Here is a 21,171-nt window from a genome sequence, read left to right on the forward strand (position 1 = left end):
CAAATATTTTATATACACATTGAATAGGTTATCTGATCTAAGATTTGATTCAAATCGGTGTATAATACATACATATATTTTACAAAACAAATAATAAATACAAATACGAATATTAGCTTTGGGGCTGAAAGCTTGAAAACCCATAAAAATATATGTATATAATATATGCAATGCACTCAATTTTAACTCGGACATTATCATAAACAAAAAAATTTTTCATACATCTTAAACATGATTGTACCTATGGAAACTACATACAAGTATATGATTAGTAATCCGATTTTAGTATATGTTGTAAATTTATTTCATCCTATATAGTGGTTCAATTCGTGAGGGTTAGACAAATTTCAGCGTGATTTCATTTTAATAAATGTACGGTTAGTTGAAAGAATCAAACAAAACGCAATGCATAAAATCTAAAAAATGTATTTAGTATATAGATAGCACAGTTTTTCAGTGAAATAATAGTCCAATTATCTTTTTACATAATACTATTGGATGTTAGCAACTCGGGCCATATAAGCAAATGAAAACAATCATCTTGAAAGAGTGTTCTTTAGTTTATTTACAATTGTTGATTTTGCGATTTTTAATGACATTTAGCGAAAATTGAAACAAATCTGCTTTAATAACTATAATTTAATTTTCTGAACAAAATTAACTACTTAACACAATAAACGTAAGAATATAGTTTTTTTTTACTAGTTTTTTATTTGTGCATAAGCTCAATTTTAATTTTGCAAGATAGCCTATAGACTAATGACTCTAGAATTTTAACATGTAGCATGAAAATATTTTATAATCGTCTACGATTTCCATATGTCAGTCTTATTTAACTAAATTACTACCTAAATACATACATATGTATTTACAAATTTAATGTGCTCTTGTAAAATATAAATGCATCATTTAATGGCAAATATACAAGCTAGCAAAAATATTAACTTTTGGACATTAGTTTAAAATGGGAAATGTTAAAAATTCACTACATTAGAAATTACCTACATATGTTTAACAAGTAGAGTAAGCAATAGTGGCGGTAGTTCTGCGAGTGATTTCGATTTTTCAAATATTGATCTAACTAATTGAATGCCTAAAGGATGTGGTAAAATGAAACTGTCGAGGATGGTTTCCTTCTTAAATGCAATCAAGCCAAAAGTTAGTCCAGAGTCGTTTCTGCAGAGAACACTTTCATGCGTATTTTATAACATTGAAATGGGGCAACAAGTTACTTTTGTGAAACGAAATCATTTACAAATATAAATCACTCGCAAGATTACCGCTAATGTAGAAATAGTCTGCATGAATTCATCCATATTTTGAGCAACACAGAATACTTTTTAATGTCATGCTCATAGAACCCATTGATTTGAGCGATCATTAGAGGACATACGAATATTGTGCGTACATGGGGAACCAATTATGAGTGAGCTCTATATGGCAATTCATTCTTTTTGAGTACAAATATTTCAGTTGTCGTTTTGAATAAATTCATGCGGACATTTGATACATACACACATATAGTATGTGAACGGAAATATGTACCTAAATATGTACATGCATGCGTAATTGTACGCCACTTGGATACCTTTAACTCTAACGAAGCACTGCTTTTAGCTTTGCATTTTATTGCTTATAGCTCCGTTGTGGTTTCCACCTCTGACCTATCCAAGTCGTTAAGATATGAGAATCCCATCTGACCGTAGCTCCGCTTTCCGAAGGTGACATTTTCGTTTGTAAGGCTCAGATCACCATGGGAGCTGTTAAAACTGAAATCAATACAAAAAATACATAGTATGTACTTCTGCAGTGACACAACCAATTGAGTAACTTACTTTGGATAAATCGGGCCATTGTGTTGATTGTTCCGACCTAGGGTGCCATCATTTCCTGTATTGGCAGTTATAGCACTGAGAGCTCCCACGCCGCCAAAGGTGTTGGAACGTCTGTCCATTGTGCTGTATGAATTGTTTTGCGAGTTCTCAAGATTGTTGCGGCTCATAGTATCCGATTTAAAGCCGTTATTCTGATAGTTGTTGCTATTTATGTGCTTGATTCGTCCCAGAGTCAATGTGCCCGGTAATGTGCCGTTATTTGGAGAGGCCAGTGGGTTTGCGTTATTTCGATGAAAGGTGTTTTGACGATTATTCATAGTCATATTACTATTCATGTTGTTAAGGTTGTTATGACGACGCAGAGTCGCAAAGGTGGCAGTAGCGGCATCTGAGTGAGTGGGACTAGATTGCCCACCGCTTTTGTTTTCCTTGTGCGTAATATAACTAACGTTGTCTAGCGAGAAAGCGTGATTCTTGGCACTGAAGTCAATTTGCAGATCATCGTCCCCATCAATCGGCACTGCCATTGCCAGCATTTGAGTTTCATACTCCTTCATATTAGCCACAATATCGCCAGCGTTTAAGGTTTGCGAGTTAACAATCACGGGATCATAGCGCGTGGTACTAGGAGCCGAGTAATGACTTATGCGCTGCTTAAAGTTTTTGTATCTAGAACAAAAATAATGTTGATTAATAATTATAATATTTCCTTAGTCTATACTAATATTATCAAGAGGAAAGATTTGATTGTTTGTATGTTTGTTTGTTTGTTTGTTTGAATTGAAAAGGCTCCGAATCTACTGGACTGATTTAATGGATTCTTTCATTGTTGTGTAGCTTACTATCGACGGTTAACATGGGCTTATTATATTTGCAAAAAATAATGGAATCCTTACTAAAACGCCTATAAAGTAACCAGAGGTGTAAAAAAATGGCCTTAAAAAACTCCTGAACAGCATGCTGTTAATTCATAATCATCCACGAAACATTGTCACTTTAAATATTAAGGAAATATTATTCAAAAGCCCTCCAGCCAAATAAAAAATTACAAATCGATCGACAACGTGATTAATATTGAAGACATTTAAATTCACTAAACCCTTCTGGACTGACGCCACATGAATTGACGGTAAAATTAAGAATTGCCATCGTGCTTTTGAGAAATTTAAGCCTTCCTTCAGACGAGGCTGCTTATTAAGGAATTGCAGGACAATTTAAGTGTATTAACTAATATCAATGGCGATGATCCCATTTGATCATTTATATGGCTTCAATTTCCGGTGGTGCCAAGGCCAAGCCTTCGAATTAGTATGGATCGACATACGAAAGCAATGTTTAACTGTATGTTGACTTATACCGGGTCGGAGCTCCTAAAAATCAATTTGTTTTGCTACCACAAAATAAAACATCAAATATCTTTTACAGAGAACATTTGACCTAATAAAGAATAACAAAAAAATATAAAAACGAACAAAAAATCATTAAAATAATAATATCCAAGCTAAATTTGACTCCTTCTTAGTAACTCATAGCAAAATGAAGGGTGTATGTGGCTTAAGTGTGTGTGTGTTATAAAAGGTAAATTTTTTTAAATTTTTGTAAAAATACCCGTGCGAAACAGGGGCAGGACGCTAGTATACAATAAATATGTATTGCATTGATCTTGGAACATTGCCTGGTTTTTTTTAAACTTACTTGGACCAACTTGAACATATATACACGATGCCAATGGTGCCCAAAACCAATATAATAATGGATATGGCAATGAGCGTGTAGGGAAAGATTTCATTATCAATAGCCATGGTCGCCTTGACCTGCAATCAAAAGATTAGTCATAGTCATTAGTTATTATATATAGTAACTCCTCACACTTACTCTGTGGATTTGGTGTTTTATGTTAATCGGCCCATAGATTCCTTCTGCAGTTGCGTGTGCAACTCCCGACGCCGCATATGTAAGATCCGGTAAGAACTGCTGGACGACGCTATCGTTGCGCATCAGCAGCTGCTCAGTCTTGGGGTCGATTAAGTAAAACCACACGTCTGTGGCTGTGGCATTTTCCATAACTGTCCCATTGTCCAACAGGAACTTTCTATTGCTGAAGCGCTCAATTCCACTGATCAGCCCTTTCGACTTTTCCTCGATCACTTCTTCCAAAGCGGCAAAGTGGCTGCGCAGCTGGTTGGGTGCTGCATCCGAAAAGGCTAGAGTCATACGGTTGAGATCTGTCAGTAGATTAACCACGATGCGAGCTCGCGTTCGGTGCGAGTTCAGCTCCAGCCCGTCGTTGTCGCGAACTTCTGCAAAAAATATCATTGGAAAGTGTGCTCCATCGCGGAAAAGTTTGGTCGTTCGCAAAACACCCGTATCTTCGGTTATCATAAAACAGGTTGTGGGCTGCAAAAAAAATATGCATGGATGCAAAATGTTGACAGAGTTGTGGCGCGAGTCGAACACTTACGTCGTCGTTATCGTTGGTGCTTCCATCATCGTCTTTGTAGATGCTGTAGCGTAGCATTCCGAATTTTCCTGAGTCGCGGTCAGTGGCACGTACCTCCAAAATAGGCGTGTCTATGTCCATTTCGGCTGTAACGACGGCGTAGAAAGTATCCGTTCGTCCATGTAGTCGATTGAATATAAATTCTGGCGCGTTGTCATTCACATCCTGCACAATGATCTTGACTGTTGCCTGATTCTTTTGCGAGTTCACCAAATACTTGTGGGAGCTCAACTGAAGCTTCAATGTGTAAACCGTTTGATTTTCAAAATCTAACGATCGGGCGAGCACAATACCGCAGGCATGATTCTCTAGCGTCACATTGAACACGCCCTGTTCATTGCCTTCCACAATCTCGCATTTGTATTTTGGAGCATTACGCGAATTTATAATCTGCACAAGTTTCAATGTAGTGTTTACACTTGTTGACTCGGGCACGTCTGTCGTATAGCTATCGTCACTAAATGCTAGTTCCATGTGCTCGGAATCTGATTTTAGGCCGCTGTCCATTTTACTGTCCATCATGTTCTCTTCGTTGGGATCCAGAATCGAGGGCCGGACGAAAACAGGAACGGTAGCCATTGAACTCAATTGTGGTTCACCCAAGTCATAGGCGCGTATGTCCACGTGATATTCCGTATCTGTCTGCTTCCGTAAATCGTCACGTATGCGTACGATGCCAGTGTCCGGATCGACCTGAAAATACTTAAGGGCTTTGCCACGACCCACTAGTTCGTAGCGCACTACGTTGCCAGGTGATGTGCCATCGGCGTCTACGGCCGGTACTGTTGCTATAATCGCACCTATAGCCTGATCATCACTTATTGTTATAGGCTCGGGCATTGAAATAAACACCGGCCGTACATCGTTGCGATCCTCAACCTCTACAACAAGCCGTATCGTATCTCCGGGACCATCGCCGTCATTTTCGATAGTACCAATGATTAGCTCATGTTGCCGTTGTTTTTCGTAATCCAGACCTTTGGTAGTGCGTATTTCTCCAGTCTTGGGCGCTACCTTAAACAGCTCCGTCTCGCCTTTGCGTATGAAGTATGTTATCTCCGGAGTAGAGTCCGGATCATTGGCTTGTACAGTAGCAACCAGAAAATTGGGTTCGTTTTCGGGAATGCGCACAACGATACGGGCATCGCTGAACCTAGGAACTTCGTCAGGTAGATCACGAACCAGTACCGTCACACTTGCCGTGCCCAGACGGGCATCTGGTGCACCATCCTTCGCAGTCACAACGAATCTATATTCGTGCTGTCGCTCAAAATCTAGCTGCGTGCTAGTTCGTATCTCTCCCGATTTATTATTTATGGCAAAGGGTATGTCCGATGGTATTGAATATGTGATTTCTGCGTTGATGCCCTCATCAGCGTCCGAGGCATGAACTATACCCACAACTGCGTCGGCCGTTCCTTCGTCCACAGTAAATACATATGGCAGCGTAGAAGGGTCAAATTCTGGATTTTTGTCGTTGATGTCGGTAACTTTGATATTCACTGTCGCACTGCTGGAAAGTCCTCCGTTATCTTCCGCTTTTATGATCAATTGGTAGCGGGTAAGACTTTCGCGATCCAATGTGCCTAGAATAATAGATAGGGAGTATTTTTTAATAAACGAATGTTTGTCCCATTTTTATTTAAAAAGTTATAGTAATGGAAATTTTAGCTCAGTACCTCCGGTATTTCGGGCCAAGTAATGACTAAATGAATGAATCAGTCAGTCGATGAGGATTAGGAGATTCATAAGCTATACCCACTACCTTAATTGATAAAATAGTTTACTTACGTATCACCATTATGACGCCGGTCTCTTGACCTACAGCGAACTGCCGTAAATCGTTGCCCGATATGATTGAGTAGATAACGGGATCATTCTCAGGATCATCAGCATGCACGACGGTTACTGTCGAGTTTATTTCAGCTCCTTCGCTGACGTGTACTTCGTATATGCTTTTCTGGAAACGTGGAGGCTTCGTATTCGGTCCCGGAACCACACTTATCTCCACAATGGCTTGGGACGAGAGTCCACCGATGTCGGTAGCCTGTACTGTTATGCTGTACTGCTCGCCCGTAGAGAAGCGTCCTTGCGTTTCTATATCCCCCGTATGCGGATTTATGGTGAACTTTTGCTTACCATTGTTGGACACATGGTAGATGGAATAAGTTATCTCTGCATTGACGCCATCGTCGTTGTCCGTCGCCGTCACTCGTGTGACCTTCCGTTTTTCTTCACCCGCATTTAATGAAACAGGGGCTATCATGGCTATCTTCGGTGCATTGTCGTTTATATCGCGAAGATGTACGGTGAGGCTCAACGGTGCGCTGGCCGCGTTTGTACGTGGCTCGCGTGCGACTGCCTGGAACGTGTACCGCCCTGGAGAGGGTGGATCGCGGTCCAATCCCTCCTGGTTGACCACCAGTATTCCATTAAAAGTAACATTAAACGACGGCGTAGTCAGCTCATAAATGTAATTGGGTTTTGGATCACCCTCGCCCAAGTCCGCATCCGTAGTTTGGAACATGATAGGCACATTATTTGCGTCCACAATCTTCGTACCTATTGGAGAGTTCTCGTCTACATAGCCATCGACTGCACTCGAGGATATAACAGGAGGACTTGCGTCTACAGGTTTCACATCTATAGATAGCTTGGCTGTGGTGAATCGTCGAGCTGGAGATATTTCCTCAGCGCGCACTATGATGTCATACCTCTTAGCGGTAGAGGTATCCACAGCTTTGATCTGTTTCAAAATGCCTGTTTCTTCATCAATCTCAAAGTAGTCTGCATAGTTTCCTGGCATGCCATTAGCAAAGCTGTAACGTATACGTGAGCTTATAGTGTCAAGATCAACGGCCTGAATACGCTCGGGCAGAACTGTTAGCACCCCTTGTAGTGAGCCTGCGGGCACGGCGGCTGTGTATTCGGGATTAATGCAAGCACCTTCGATTAGAAAGCAGCCACGGTAGATGAAGGACGGATCTAAATCATCGGAGTCCGCTATATTGACCGTTAAAGTGGTGGTCGAAGACAACCGCTCCGATACGTTACGTCCTCGGTCCTAAAAGTAAGACAATTTCATAAAGAATTATAAGTATAAGTATACTATAATATTAATTTATGCTGTGAAAGGTAATCATAAAAATTCGAACTTAAGCTTTAAATGGCAACGACTCGTCTTTTATTTTTGTGCACACAAGAACTATATATGTGGGATGGTTGGTAGAATATAAGCGAATAAACTAAACAACCCTAGACAACAATAAGTATAACGGAGCCATAGAGAAGAGGCAAAACTACAAAACTACGAAGGCGACAATTATGAAGTGATCGACGGCGCAAGCATAGAGTTCGGCGAAATGACGAGAGGCGACAACAACGGCGGCAAGAAGTGCAACACAAAGCTATGACGGGCGGCGTGTGGGAGAGTCTTCGAGAGTTCGTCGAGCAGGACAGACGGTCCAACAACGATTCGAGTAGAGTTCGTCGAGCAGGACAGACGGTCCAAGAACGTTCGAGTAGAGTTCGTCGAGAAGGACAGACGGTCCATGAACGACGCAGAGAGTTCGCCTTGAGTCATAGTGAAGGACAGACGGTCCGCCAACGATGTATAAGACGAGCCAACGATGTTAAATGAAGTTTAATCACTTTTATATTTCAAATACTCCTAAATATTATATTGTAATCCAAATATCAGCTTAACCAATAAACAGAACCCCACATTTTGGGCGCTCGTCCGTGATCGTGAGTGTGGTTAAGTTTGGAAAAGAAGAATAGTGAAGCTGAAATACATAATAATTTTTATTAAATCGAGAAACGTGTCTGGTCGGCAGTACACATGTACATAGCTGCCTTAAAAAAAAATTACGACGTAAAAGTAAAATTCATAACAACGATGTCAGCATTGAACGATTTGATTAGCAACAATTTGCGTGTTAGCAAAAGAAGCAGCATAGTCGCGCTGCACAAATTTGTGTTTGAGTGTGAAGGAGACAGAAATAACCGCAAACGACTACGAGAGTTTAGAGGATTTGATTTTAACGAAAATAGTGAAAAATTTATGAATAAAAGAGTCTATATAAATGAAAATTTAACTGACGGTGATCTTGTTTCGATTTGTAATTTGCTAGAAATTGGCTACAAAGTGGAAAACGAATTATGTGTGCATATATTTTGCAATTTGCAAGTGAATCGTTTGTTGTCGAGCAAACATGTAGAGGACGTATTTAGCGACGAAGAAGAAATATTGAGTGAAGAAGATAGTGTCGTTGAGATGAGAAGCGCAAACAGTAACATAATGTCGACACCGCAACAACGAAAAGAATTACCAAGTACAGCAGCAATGCAAACGGTTTGTCAAGGTCAAAATAGTTGCGCAGGTAGCGGCATACGCGACGACCGTTTCGGTAGCGGCCATCGAGGCGCCGTCGCCAATGAATTCTTAGAAAACGGAGACCGTTACACAAGTGATAGAATGCAAACGCCTAGGTTTGCGATCAGTTTTCGCGATGTCGAAGAGAACATTCGATGTTTTGATGGCACAAATGCTATTCCAGTGGAAGTGTGGCTAGAGGAGTTTGAAGAGCAGGCGACGTTAATGTGCTGGAATGATTTCCAAAAATTTTTGTTTGCAAAGAAAGCGTTAAAAGGCATAGCAAAACTTTTTGTGTTTAGCGAGCGGGGATTAAATTCGTGGTATACCCTTAAAAATGCTCTTCTCAGTGAATTTAAATCAGTCGTTAGTAGTAAGCAAATTCACGAGCAACTCGCGCAAAGTAAACATGGCAGAAACGAGTGTCTATTCGAATATTTTTATCGGCTTAAAGACATTGCGTCCCGTGGAAAAATAAAAGAAGATTCTTTGATTCAATATTTGATTGACGGCATAGATGATAAATCGGCAAATAAAACAATTCTGTACGGTGCGAAAAATATAAATGAGTTTAAAGAAAAGTTAAAATTTTATAAAACGATGGTCGATAAAGAAAATGAGAGTGAAAAAATATATCGGAATGATGACACAAAGTTGAAAATGAAAAAGAGTGTGAATGAAAATAGAAATATGAAAAAGGAAATACAGTGTTACAACTGTGGTGAAAAAGGGCACTTTTCGAGTAATTGTCAAAACAAAGAGAAAGGTCGAAAATGTTATAAGTGTCAACAATTTGGGCATATTTCTAAAGAATGCAAGCAAAGTGAAAAGCTAACAGAGAAACAAAGTCCCATTAAGATGAATACACGTAATTTGCAGCAGAAAAACGATTTAACGAGCAAAGAAATTTTAATCGGTGAAAATAAGTGCACAGCCCTATTTGATACGGGAAGTAAATATAGCATAATACGCGAAGATTTTTACAATGATATCGGCAAACCAAAACTGGAAAGTTGTAACGTTTTTCTTGTTGGATTTGGTAGTGACCGTAACGCGAGTAAAATTAAACCGATTGGACAATTCAAACATAAAATTTTTGTTGATGGTGAACAATTTTGTATGAACTTTATGGTGGTTCCAATCAGATGTATCGATGTGAAAGCAATTATAGGTGAAGAACTGTGCGAGCAAGCTGAAATAATTTTTAGCCGCGATGGAGTAAAAGTGCGTAAGAATGATACTGACAATTTTGATGTAAACATGCTCAATATAGGTACTGTGGTCGTCAGCAATGAATGTAATGTAGACGAAGAGGCAAGCGACGCAGCCAAACAAGAAGTGCGAAATTTAATTTCAAATTACGTGCCAATGCAAACGAAAACAACAAAAGTCGAAATGCGCATTATCCTAAATGACGAAACTCCCATATGCTCGCGTCCGCGTCGTTTGGCTTTCACTGAAACGGGCATTGTTGACAAACAAATCGACGAATGGTTAGAAAACGGTATAATTGAAGAATCCACATCCGAATTTACAAGCCCAGTTGTTCTTGTTAAAAAACGAGATGGCACAACAAGACTATGCGTCGACTTTAGAAGAATTAATAAGGTATGTGTTAAGGATCAGTTTCCTTTACCGCTCATTGAGGATCAACTCGATCGACTACAAGAGGCAAAAATTAGCATAGGGATAGAAGAGCAAAACGCCATCGATAGTCTGAAGAAAATGCTGACAGAAGGTCCAGTCCTGAATATCTACAGCCAAACGTATGAAACCGAAGTTCACACTGATGCTTCTCAAGATGGATTTGGGGCAGTGCTCATGCAAAAGTCGCCTGACGATGGGCACTTACACCCTATTTACTTTATGAGTAAGAAGACGACCCCTGCGCAGAGAGAATACCCAAGTTACGAGTTAGAAGTATTAGCAGTTGTAGAAGCTATTGCCAAGTTTAGGGTATATCTCTTGGGAATAAATTTTAAAGTATACACCGACTGTGAGGCATTTGCAAAGACCATGAAGAAGGCAGATGTAAGTAAGAGAATCGGCCGTTGGGTGATGTTCCTCCAAGAGTATAATTGTGAAGTGTGTTACCGCCCTGGCACACGTATGAAGCATGTCGATGCGCTCAGTCGCTATCCAGTGAGAACCATAATAGGCGAACAAATCAATATAGGCATCGAGGAGGCACAGTCACATGACGAAACAATAAAGGCGATCAAACAAATTCTCAAAGATGGAAATACTTCATACAACGACTATTTCTTGAAGTCTGGTATTCTGTACAAATTAGTTAACGACGTAGAACTAATTGTAGTCCCCAAAGAGATGCAGAAAAATATTATCAGCCAAGCACATGATAAAGGTCATTTTGCTGCCAAGAAGACGAAGGAGTTAGTGTGCAGAGATTATTTCATCCCCCAGATTGACGAAAAGATACAAAAATACATCGATTGCTGTATTCCGTGTATTTTGTATAACCGAAAACGTGGTAAGCAAGAGGGCTTACTACACCCATTACGAAAAGAAGATATACCACTGCACACATATCACATCGATTTTTTGGGTCCACTTAAGTCAACGCATAAAGACTACAACCACATCTTGGCGGTCATCGATTCATTTACGAAGTTTTGTTGGCTGTATCCTACGAAGTCTACAACAGCAAGCGAAGTTATCACAAAACTAAGCATCCAGAGTACAGTGTTTGGCAATCCTGCTGTCGTTATTTCGGATAAAGGATCTGCTTTTCTGGCCCAAGATTTTATAGACTACTGCGATAAGGAAGGTATCAAGAGAGTGAATTCGACGACAGGCCTACCACGCGTAAATGGTCAAGTGGAGCGCCTAAATACGATAATAATTGCAGTCCTCGCCAAGCTAAGTATTGATGACCCGACGAAATGGTATCGACATGTTGGCAAAGTTCAGCAGGCAGTTAACTCGACGTTTACCAGAAGCATCAATACTACTCCATTCCAGCTATTGATCGGCGCAAGAATGCGAACTAGCGAAGATCCCCAGCTACGAAAACTTATCGACGAAGAAATTATAGCCAGATTCGACGAAGACCGCAACGAGTTAAGACAAAAAGCGAAGTCACAAATCCTGAAGGTGCAAGAAGAGAATAAAAAGACGTACAATCGAAGGCGTAAAGAGGCACGACAATACGATGTGGGCAATCTTGTCGCAATAAAAAGGACACAGTTTGGTAGTGGATTAAAACTGAAGCCTAAGTTTTTGGGTCCCTATCGTGTCATTAAGGTGAAGCACAACAACGCTTACGATGTGCAGAAATTGGGCAGCTTTGAGGGCCCAAAGAGCACATCAACATGTGCAGAGTATATGAAGCCATATTCGGTTTGCAGCCTAGAGGATGTTGGTAGCAGCGCATTCGGGGCGAATGCGTAGTCAGGACGGCCGAATGTGGGATGGTTGGTAGAATATAAGCGAATAAACTAAACAACCCTAGACAACAATAAGTATAACGGAGCCATAGAGAAGAGGCAAAACTACAAAACTACGAAGGCGACAATTATGAAGTGATCGACGGCGCAAGCATAGAGTTCGGCGAAATGACGAGAGGCGACAACAACGGCGGCAAGAAGTGCAACACAAAGCTATGACGGGCGGCGTGTGGGAGAGTCTTCGAGAGTTCGTCGAGCAGGACAGACGGTCCAACAACGATTCGAGTAGAGTTCGTCGAGCAGGACAGACGGTCCAAGAACGTTCGAGTAGAGTTCGTCGAGAAGGACAGACGGTCCATGAACGACGCAGAGAGTTCGCCTTGAGTCATAGTGAAGGACAGACGGTCCGCCAACGATGTATAAGACGAGCCAACGATGTTAAATGAAGTTTAATCACTTTTATATTTCAAATACTCCTAAATATTATATTGTAATCCAAATATCAGCTTAACCAATAAACAGAACCCCACATATATGGACTGAATTCGAACACCTATTACAAGAAGCTATAACCGACAGAGTTATATTATGAGTGTTTTGCTGAAAAACAGGGAACGACTTACAAGCTGAAAACTTGCCAAATTTTTCGCAGTTTTCTCATAGAAAAATACAGAATCTTTAAGAAATTAACTTGATATACCCAACTAAGCTGAATGTCAAACTTAAGAGTCCAGTTTCGATTCCGAATTTTTGACGTAAAAAAATATCCTTCTAAAATTCCCAAATTCTACTTTAAATATAGTTTGTAGAGTCACAATTGAACAATTTCTAAGATATTATTTGTTTGTCCTTATATGTATTTACAAACAATTTTTTATTCCAAAAATTTATATATTTTTTAGGCCACAACTCTTTTACTTACCGATGCAATAATGGTCAGATAGTACCGCTGTATTTTTTCATAATCCAAGCTTTTGGCTACAGTGACCTAATAGTAAGAAAGACTGATCAGTTTTTCAATTGTTCAATGTAGTTACGAGTTGATCGTACCTGTCCTTGATGAGGATATGATATATCAAAAGTCCCATATCCATCTGCACTCGTCAGTCTTTCATCTTCGGTGCCGTTTGTTTTGCCAGCCACTATAAAGTATTCAACCAGACCATTAACTCCTGCGTCTATATCTACCGCTTGTATGTTGCGAAATATAGTCGTGCCCACCGGAGTGCTCTATTAAAAAAAAATAAATAAAATAACATTTAAACAATTAAATACCAAATAGAATATTGTGTTTCAGGAAGCTTGCATTATAGTTTAACAACAAGGGTTATAGCAGCGCTGGAAAATTTCAACTCAAAAAATTATGAACAATACTGGTTTACAAAATTAAAACAAAGTTTAGTGCTCCCGTTTATTTGATATTGATTAGACACATCGGCTGAACATGAAAACGAGGTCTTCGAATTGTTAACTTATTAATTTGTTTGATATTGACGTATTAATTTATTAATTTTTTTTTTGCGCATCAACTGTCTATTGCCGGGTGTTTTGTTGAGGTAATATTTAGAAAAGTATATTTATATATGTATGTTGTTGTAATCCAATGGCATTAGGCCTTTAATGTTTTTGAAAGTTTTGAATGAAATATTATTATTTCAAGAGATATTGAATATAAGTTTCATAATCCAAATCTGACGATCCAGCATCGTTTAAAGGTTGCGTTCAGTGGTCATGGATGGTCACAAAATTATATTAAGTCTCTTTAGAATAATGCATAAAAGGGTATAAGAATGTGTAGGGCATAAATCAGCTACTTCCGTGTATATTAAATGAAATACAATACGAGCGTTCAAAACTATCTTTAGCTTTACGAATTGGGCTCACCTCTGGCACTGTTACTTCATAGGGTGTGTTGAGGAAACGGGGCGAATTATCGTTGACATCGGACACTCGCACAATAATTGGTATATTACGTTTTCTATTGGAAGAACGTATTGTACATGACACCTAAATAAAATAATTTAATCGGTCAGAAAAATGATTAAAATAAGCTTCGGGAGTTATTATCTCACTTGGAAGACAATGTGACTGAGATTTTCTTCATCTCGATCCAGTGGCTGCAACAACTGCAGTTTCTTTCCATTTAGTTTAAACGCTGGATTTCCTTTTGGGAATATTAAATCAAGAGCTATATCCATGTAGGGATCCCCAAAAATTGGCAGCTCAGGAGGCGTTGTTTTTTGGTCAACAGCTGAAAGATAATTACGTTGTCAGTTTTGTAGCCTACTTAGCGCCGCACGTCCATTGTTAGGCAAATATAGAAAAAAAATGTTTAAATATCTGCACCAAAAAAGTTAAAATCGTTCTATTAGCGTCTCAATTTTGGTTCTAACGTTCTATTTGGGGTATTTGATCATAAGATCATAAGATTAAAAAATAATTGGGTTGCTGGACATTTTATACAACACTAATTAATCTACAGTTGACAATCAGTATCTGATTGTATTTACTTACAGCCATTACGACTTTCTTCAATATCCAGAATAATATTTGTCTGCCCAGTTTCCACTTCACACATTTGTGACTTTCCTAAGGCAGCCGCTGCTGGCCGATAGTTGCTTACTTGTAGTATTAATAATAGCACAAAAAGATGAAGACATTTTTGTGTTATTAAGTTGGGCGGATTCATTTTTACTGAAAGTACAGATAACCAAAACAAAATATTTAGTTTAATAAATGAGTAAAAATATATCATATCAGTGGCATAAATATAATGGAAGTTTTGGTAATTCAATTCAAAACAAAAAAAAACCCACTGAAGTTTTGAGTAGTCCCCCAAAATTTCTAGGCTAAAAGATGCAAATTTTTTACAAAAAAAAAAAAAAAAAAAAAAAAAAACTATGCGGCTATCAATACTATATATTTACTAATAATTAAGAAAATAAGCATTGATTGAGTTCCTGAAATTAAACCACACTGTCCCACAAATTCGAATTTGATTATGAATCCTGAATAAACAGAATCAGTCTCAAATTTTTCTATCAACTAAAATTGAAAGCAAAAAAGTTACACACGCTTAGTCAATAAAACCTAAAGAATATTAGCACACCTTCCATTAAAAATAATGACAAACAACTTGTTACATTTATAAATTTGTTGCTTTTAATCTTTTTAGCGGCTCCATTTCGAATAAGACATGTGTGGGACAAATACATGGCCGGACGGCCCTATATTTTGTTCTTTCTATGCCATACACTACTTAACGCACAATTCTAACCCTTTTTGATATGAGAAAAGCGCAAAATGTAAAAGTCAGCTCACGAAATAGTTTGCGACACTAAATAAAATCCACAATACCAACATATGATTTAATACATACAGGGAAAAAATAAAGAATTACGAACTTGATCAAGATAATAAATCATTTTTTAAGTACATACATACGTCTTTTCAATGTCGCACAGTCTTGACTTCAGAAATTCGACTCTTACGACTTGATTTGAATATTTGTAAACTAAAGTGAGGTTTTTATTCTAATCTTTAATAATTTTTTTAAATTTGTTGTTATTATTGATAACGTTTTTAAGTAATGAATAATAAATAAAAATTTAATCCATATATGCATATATTCAATTTATATTACACGTTCGTATTTATGGCACCCTTGCGCTTAAAAATGAATTGGAAAAAAAGGCATGTAAAGCCACACTCAAGTAGATTTCATACTTGAAATTTCAAGTACGATTCGAGGCGAAGCTAAGCACGTTCGGCGTAAATTTCAGACCACCATTTCTATGTCGTACTTTACTATTTTTCCTATCTTGATGCAATGTTTTTTTAAATAATCTGACATACATACTATGGCAGCTATATGATATAATTGCCTTAAATGATTTGTCTGGACAGGTTTGATGCGATATTTCAGTTCGATAAACTGTAGGACTCGCCATGAAGATCACTTATGTTTGTATAGCACATACAAAATACAAGTAATGCTATACTTAAACCTGTGTTTTACAATCTCTAATTCTAATAACAACTTTTCAGTAAATGGATTAGTAAGTGGCCTATTTAAAGTTATTTTTAGGGTGATATTTAAGATTTAAAGGCTAAGGTTTTGAACAGTTTGCTAGCCATTAGAAATAAGGTGCTGCTGAATCAGAACAGTATTATGGCAATACGGACACGGTGATGATAACATTATTTGATTCCAGCTTTAATATAACACAACAGAAGTATCCCATAAAACGCGTGTAAGAATGTACCAATTAAAATTTATTAAAATTAAACTGTCGGGTACTAATAGAAATGTAAGCAAACACAAAATATTAAAAAACAAAAATCACAACAATTTCCATTTTATTATTTTCCTTTTATTATCTAGCAAGTAGATTTATATTAATGTAACATTGTAATATACCATTCACCCAGGAAAAAGGCACATCATTTGCATATACTTATAAAGATCTGAAAGGCATAGAAATGCCAAAATGTTAGCTATAACAAGCAAATCTTTTTTAACTTCAACTATACCATTAAGCATATTGATATTTCCGAATATGCATAACCACTTGGCTCATTCGAAGTCTACAATGCTGATATGGCACAATTTTCGCTGCTTTGACATTTAAAATAATGATTATGTATTTAGTTGATGATTTGTTTTTATGCTTTGCGTGATTCGAATCGTTTGAGGAACGAAAATTTGAAACTTAATTTGGCAGCGTTAATAGGGCAATATCCGCAATTGCACATACATTACACAATTATATAGTTCTCGGAGTTCAATACCATTTCGTAAAATCATTTTTATGCATTATTAAATTTGGGGCGCAGTTGCTTTTGTGCTACGTAAACGGAAAAGTTTAAGCAAGAAATCACTATACTAGTCTGGGAACCAGCAAAGCTCGTTGACATTTTCTTTTTTCGCCAAAACCTTTAAGTTTTTAATGCATTTTGAATTTTTTTTTAATTTTCGCAATGGTAGCTATGATGACTGTTAGTCAATAGCCATCACGTAAGACAACAGGTATTAAAAACTTTAAAAAAGGCATTAATGCAAATGTTGCCTGCTCCATGCAATAAAAGTTGTGCGACAGGTTATAGTTGAATATGATTGTGCATACACAGGGAAAAATCAGGTAGAGCCTTATATTCAATTTTCACAGAACGCTCCATAACATAAGTGGGTATGTTTATGCTCTTCACCAAAAACGTAGCTAAGTATTATGGAATACCAGACTAACTATATTATTTATATATGAATATTCTTCATCAATATAATAAGACGAATCGATCTGGACATGTCATAGTTGGGAAGTACAATCATCATGCTTGAAAAATAGTTCTCTTTTTGCATTTCCGTTTTAAAGCTGAAAGAAGTTCTAGCACGCAAAATGGGCCAGTTTTTCTAAGTGTATCTGCCATTGGTGACTGTGATTCGAGTTTCTTAAGCACTACATTTCGCACAACCATATATACGGCCTCATTTGCTAACCACAATAAAGCATTCTTAAATACATACACACAAGTATGTACATACATACAAGTATATTGTAGATATATTTGATTTTTTTGGCTTGTAAATGTCTTAAGTTAAATTTTTCTATCGCATTGAGGAAGTGCGATTTTTTCGCTAAAGCGTTGACTTTGGATATGGATGGAAGTTGACTCCGGTTTGAAATTTGCGCTGAGAGAAAGTTCATATTTCTATTTCCCGTTTTTACCGACAAATATAAATCGAAGAAAGTGTCTGCATGGAGTATTTTGGTTAATGTTCAGGGACATGTGTGTTTAAATTTCTTTCATTGCACATACTATTAGCGTTACAGAACATGGGATAAACAGCACTCACTTCATAAAGGTAAACACTTTCTAAAGCACACACACACACGCACACATAAGTGGGTTTAAGACCTTTGTGGTATTATAACTCTGCAAAGAAGAATCCCGTCGCGAGCGCGACGCGTACATACATACGCTGTCTTACGAACTGTGGCAGCAACAAGTGGGCGCAGTCCATTCGACTGCTCAGGAACGTTGGAATGCAACGCGCGGAACACGCTGGAATTAACACTCTTAAAAGGTTGTGTTTGTATGTATACACATTGCGTTAAATATGAATGAACTAATGTACAAATTAAAATGTTTAATTGCAAATTTGTATTCGATGTAACATGAAACCCTTAAAAAACAATCCGATGTCCATGAATGAATTTTATAATTTAAAACACTTTAAATACAATTATTAATACAACCGCGATATCAAACACAACGTACAGGTGCAGTCGTTTACAGTGTGCTGTTGAAATAACAGCTCAACCCAGCGGCCATGTTCATTTTCCGCACAGGTTTAAGAACCGGTTTAAAGTTATTTTATTAAAATGTTTGTACATATCTATGTATGTATAGATGTATGAATGTTTAGGCATACATACAAGTGTATTCAGAGCTGCTTTGCAGCAATTGCTTAGAGAATTACTTTTATTTTAGCCTTATTCTTTTTTCTTTTTCTTTTTTGATGGTGATATCGTTTGGCATTTCGTGCAGCAAGAGCAACAGCAACGACTGCCGAACTGTGGTTGGCGCTTTGACTCTATCAGTATGGCAGCTGCTGCATGATTTCGCATGCCCACCCCTTGCCCCTTAACGCAGCCGGAGCTTGGTATAACATGTTGGAACCGAATTGGATTCAACTTTGCCATGCCATGCCACGCTCCATTAATAATAATGTCCAAATATGTAACACTTTGGCAACATTTTTTGGGGTGCAAATTGTACATGCTTGATCCAGTGTAAATACATACATAGGCCTACCATAGAGAAAAGTTAACCGATAAATAATATTGCTACCAAATTTGGTATTGTATATTGTTATTATCAGCAAATAATGTTTAATTTACACGTGGGCTGGTCCCAAGCTTTATAAGGCCCTGGGTAAGCCTCCGATCCAGAACTTTAATTCCAATTACAAGCAATCGCTTGCACAAGTGTAGGTTGCATTTCTGGCTTTGTACGCCGCCTTTTACAATAGCCAGACAGTCGACTCATTTGCATACTCAATGGCTTTATTTTGCCATTCAGGCATGTTCAATCAAACTGCGACACAATAAAACAATTTCCTATAACACATTCATCGTGATCTTGCTACGATATTTAAATGAATCAGAGCGGCATTTGTTGTTTATATAAATATCATTTTATTCTTTTTTAAGTGTTTACAAGCACCTGTTTTTCTTTTTTTTTCGTAGTATTTGTAATGCCAGAAAATGTAATATTATAATCTCTAGCCCAATATTTTAAGTTGATTTTGTTTAGTAAAACAGGTATATTATTTGTTTTGAAATAAAAACAGAATTTAAAACCGGCCTTTTTAAGGTATTCAAGTCGTATGTATTTGCCTTTCGCAAAACGTGATTTTTTGCTTAATAAATAAACTAAAGTCGACTTTTGCTACCCTTCTGTGTTCGTTGCTTAAGAGAAATATTCCTTGCACGTGCCAGAGAAGCGATCTTGTCGCGTCATTTAAACGTTTACAGATTGATATAAGGCCTAAAATTGATAAGTTTTTTGTTTAAAAGATTTCAAAAGAAACTTTCACTTTTATTATTATTATTATTATTATTATTATTATTATTATTATTATTATTATTTCACTATATTATTTATCGAGGCATGTATGTTTATAAAGTACCGCGACTCATATTTGGCTATCAATTAATGAAATGATCTTTAACAAGAAAGGAATGCTAAAGTCGAGCAGGCTCAACTCTTAAATACCCTGTACCACCCCATAAAAAAGTATTTAAATTAATTAATTAATTTAATTTAAATAATTAACTAAATTAATTTAATTAATTAACTAAATTAAATATAAAATATTCCATGCATGCATACATACATTTACATTTACATCAGAATCGTGCCTTATGCGTGTTTGTGTACTTGTACATATGTATGTATGTGTGCATTGGGCCTGGTTATATGGCTATAACTTTCTTTCCGATCATTCTATCATAATGAGAATTGGTATACGGTTATATAATAACTAACCTAATATGACTACCAAATTTTAGTTCAAAATTCCACATTCCAAGAATTACGGGAGTTATAGAAAATCGGTAATAGGGGGGGAGTGGGGGGGTGGATAAGAAAAAATGAACAAACTCGTCCTTTCTTGGTCTCAGGAGAATCTGTTTACCAAGTTTGGTTATTCTAGCTCTTATACTTTCGGAGATCCTTGCGTTCATACAGACAGACAGACAGACAGACGGACAGACGGTCAGACGGACAGACGGACATGGCTATATCGACTCGGCTTGTCATGCTGATCAAGAATATATATACTTTGTGGGGTCTACCAAGCCTCCTTCTGTGTGTTCCATGTGCACTCGCACAAAACTAATATACCCTTGTACCCTTTGGGTACAGGGTATAAAAATATTAGTGAAATTAGCCATTTATGAGCAATGGTATGAGCCAATTTGGTAAGCGCCAAAACAATCCTCGGATCAACAGATACCCGAAACATTATTTAGATAAGTTTTGCTGCACAATGAAAACAGGTATAAGGTTTTTTTATTTTCAAAACATATTTAAACACTCTTTACTGAATGGTAAGCCAAGACATGCGCAAGCAAAAGCTTTAAAAATCATGAAATGCCATTATTCTAAGGCACTTGATAAAAAGTTTAGTAAACGAAACAATTCACTTATCCATATTGTACGTCAGTCAGAAACAAAAAGCTAAAAGATTAAAAAAAAAAAACAAATCATGAAAGTTTCTTTTCGTGCCAAAATAATTGTCAACAGCCTAGGGCCTAGCTAGTTCGTGATTGATTAATATGTTGCGCTTCAAATACAGAATCACTTGCATAGAAAGTGCAGGAAAGTAGTCTGTCTGATCCCAAATACATAAAAAAATATAAATATCATTGGATTTCAGACAGCATGTGATATGCTCACACAAAAAATTTCAATTCGCGAGCAGTCATCAGATATTACTCGACTAAGCGCTCCAAGAAGAAAGTTAGTCAGTTACAGTTAGGGACAAAT

The 21,171-nt window shown here is 37.5% G+C and overlaps 1 protein-coding gene across 1 annotated transcript; it reads right to left on the reverse strand.

Annotated features, from left to right (window-relative positions):
* Window positions 1–904: 904 nt before the first annotated feature.
* Window positions 905–18,095, reverse strand: LOC115620610 (cadherin-99C). Its single transcript, XM_030513927.1, has 12 exons — window positions 17,972–18,095; window positions 14,632–14,811; window positions 14,190–14,368; window positions 14,002–14,124; window positions 13,168–13,347; window positions 13,040–13,105; window positions 6,127–7,399; window positions 4,297–5,921; window positions 3,711–4,232; window positions 3,531–3,649; window positions 1,836–2,504; window positions 905–1,769 (listed from the first exon to the last, which is right to left on the reverse strand). Exons 2-12 carry the CDS (start codon window positions 14,804–14,806, stop codon window positions 1,634–1,636), a joined length of 5,067 nt encoding a protein of 1,688 aa, XP_030369787.1. The 5' UTR covers window positions 14,807–14,811; window positions 17,972–18,095; the 3' UTR covers window positions 905–1,633.
* Window positions 18,096–21,171: the final 3,076 nt, after the last annotated feature.

This window comes from Scaptodrosophila lebanonensis, unplaced genomic scaffold (genome assembly GCF_003285725.1).
Source record: "Scaptodrosophila lebanonensis strain 11010-0011.00,11010-0021.00 unplaced genomic scaffold, SlebRS2 tig00000024-arrow-pilon, whole genome shotgun sequence".
Classification (NCBI taxonomy): Eukaryota; Metazoa; Arthropoda; class Insecta; order Diptera; family Drosophilidae; genus Scaptodrosophila; species Scaptodrosophila lebanonensis.

What these genes read in the sequence shown, in the direction of transcription:
- LOC115620610 (XM_030513927.1), bottom strand. Translation starts at nt 14,806, where the DNA reads ATGAATCCGCCCAACTTAATAACACAAAAATGTCTTCATCTTTTTGTG. An exon ending in TGAAGAAAGTCGTAATGGCT is followed by an intron (nt 14,369 to 14,631) that starts GTAAGTAAATAC and finishes ATTATCTTTCAG; the next exon opens with CTGTTGACCAAAAAACAACG. An exon ending in ATATGTTCAAGTTGGTCCAA is followed by an intron (nt 2,505 to 3,530) that starts GTAAGTTTAAAA and finishes TTTTTGTTCTAG; the next exon opens with ATACAAAAACTTTAAGCAGC.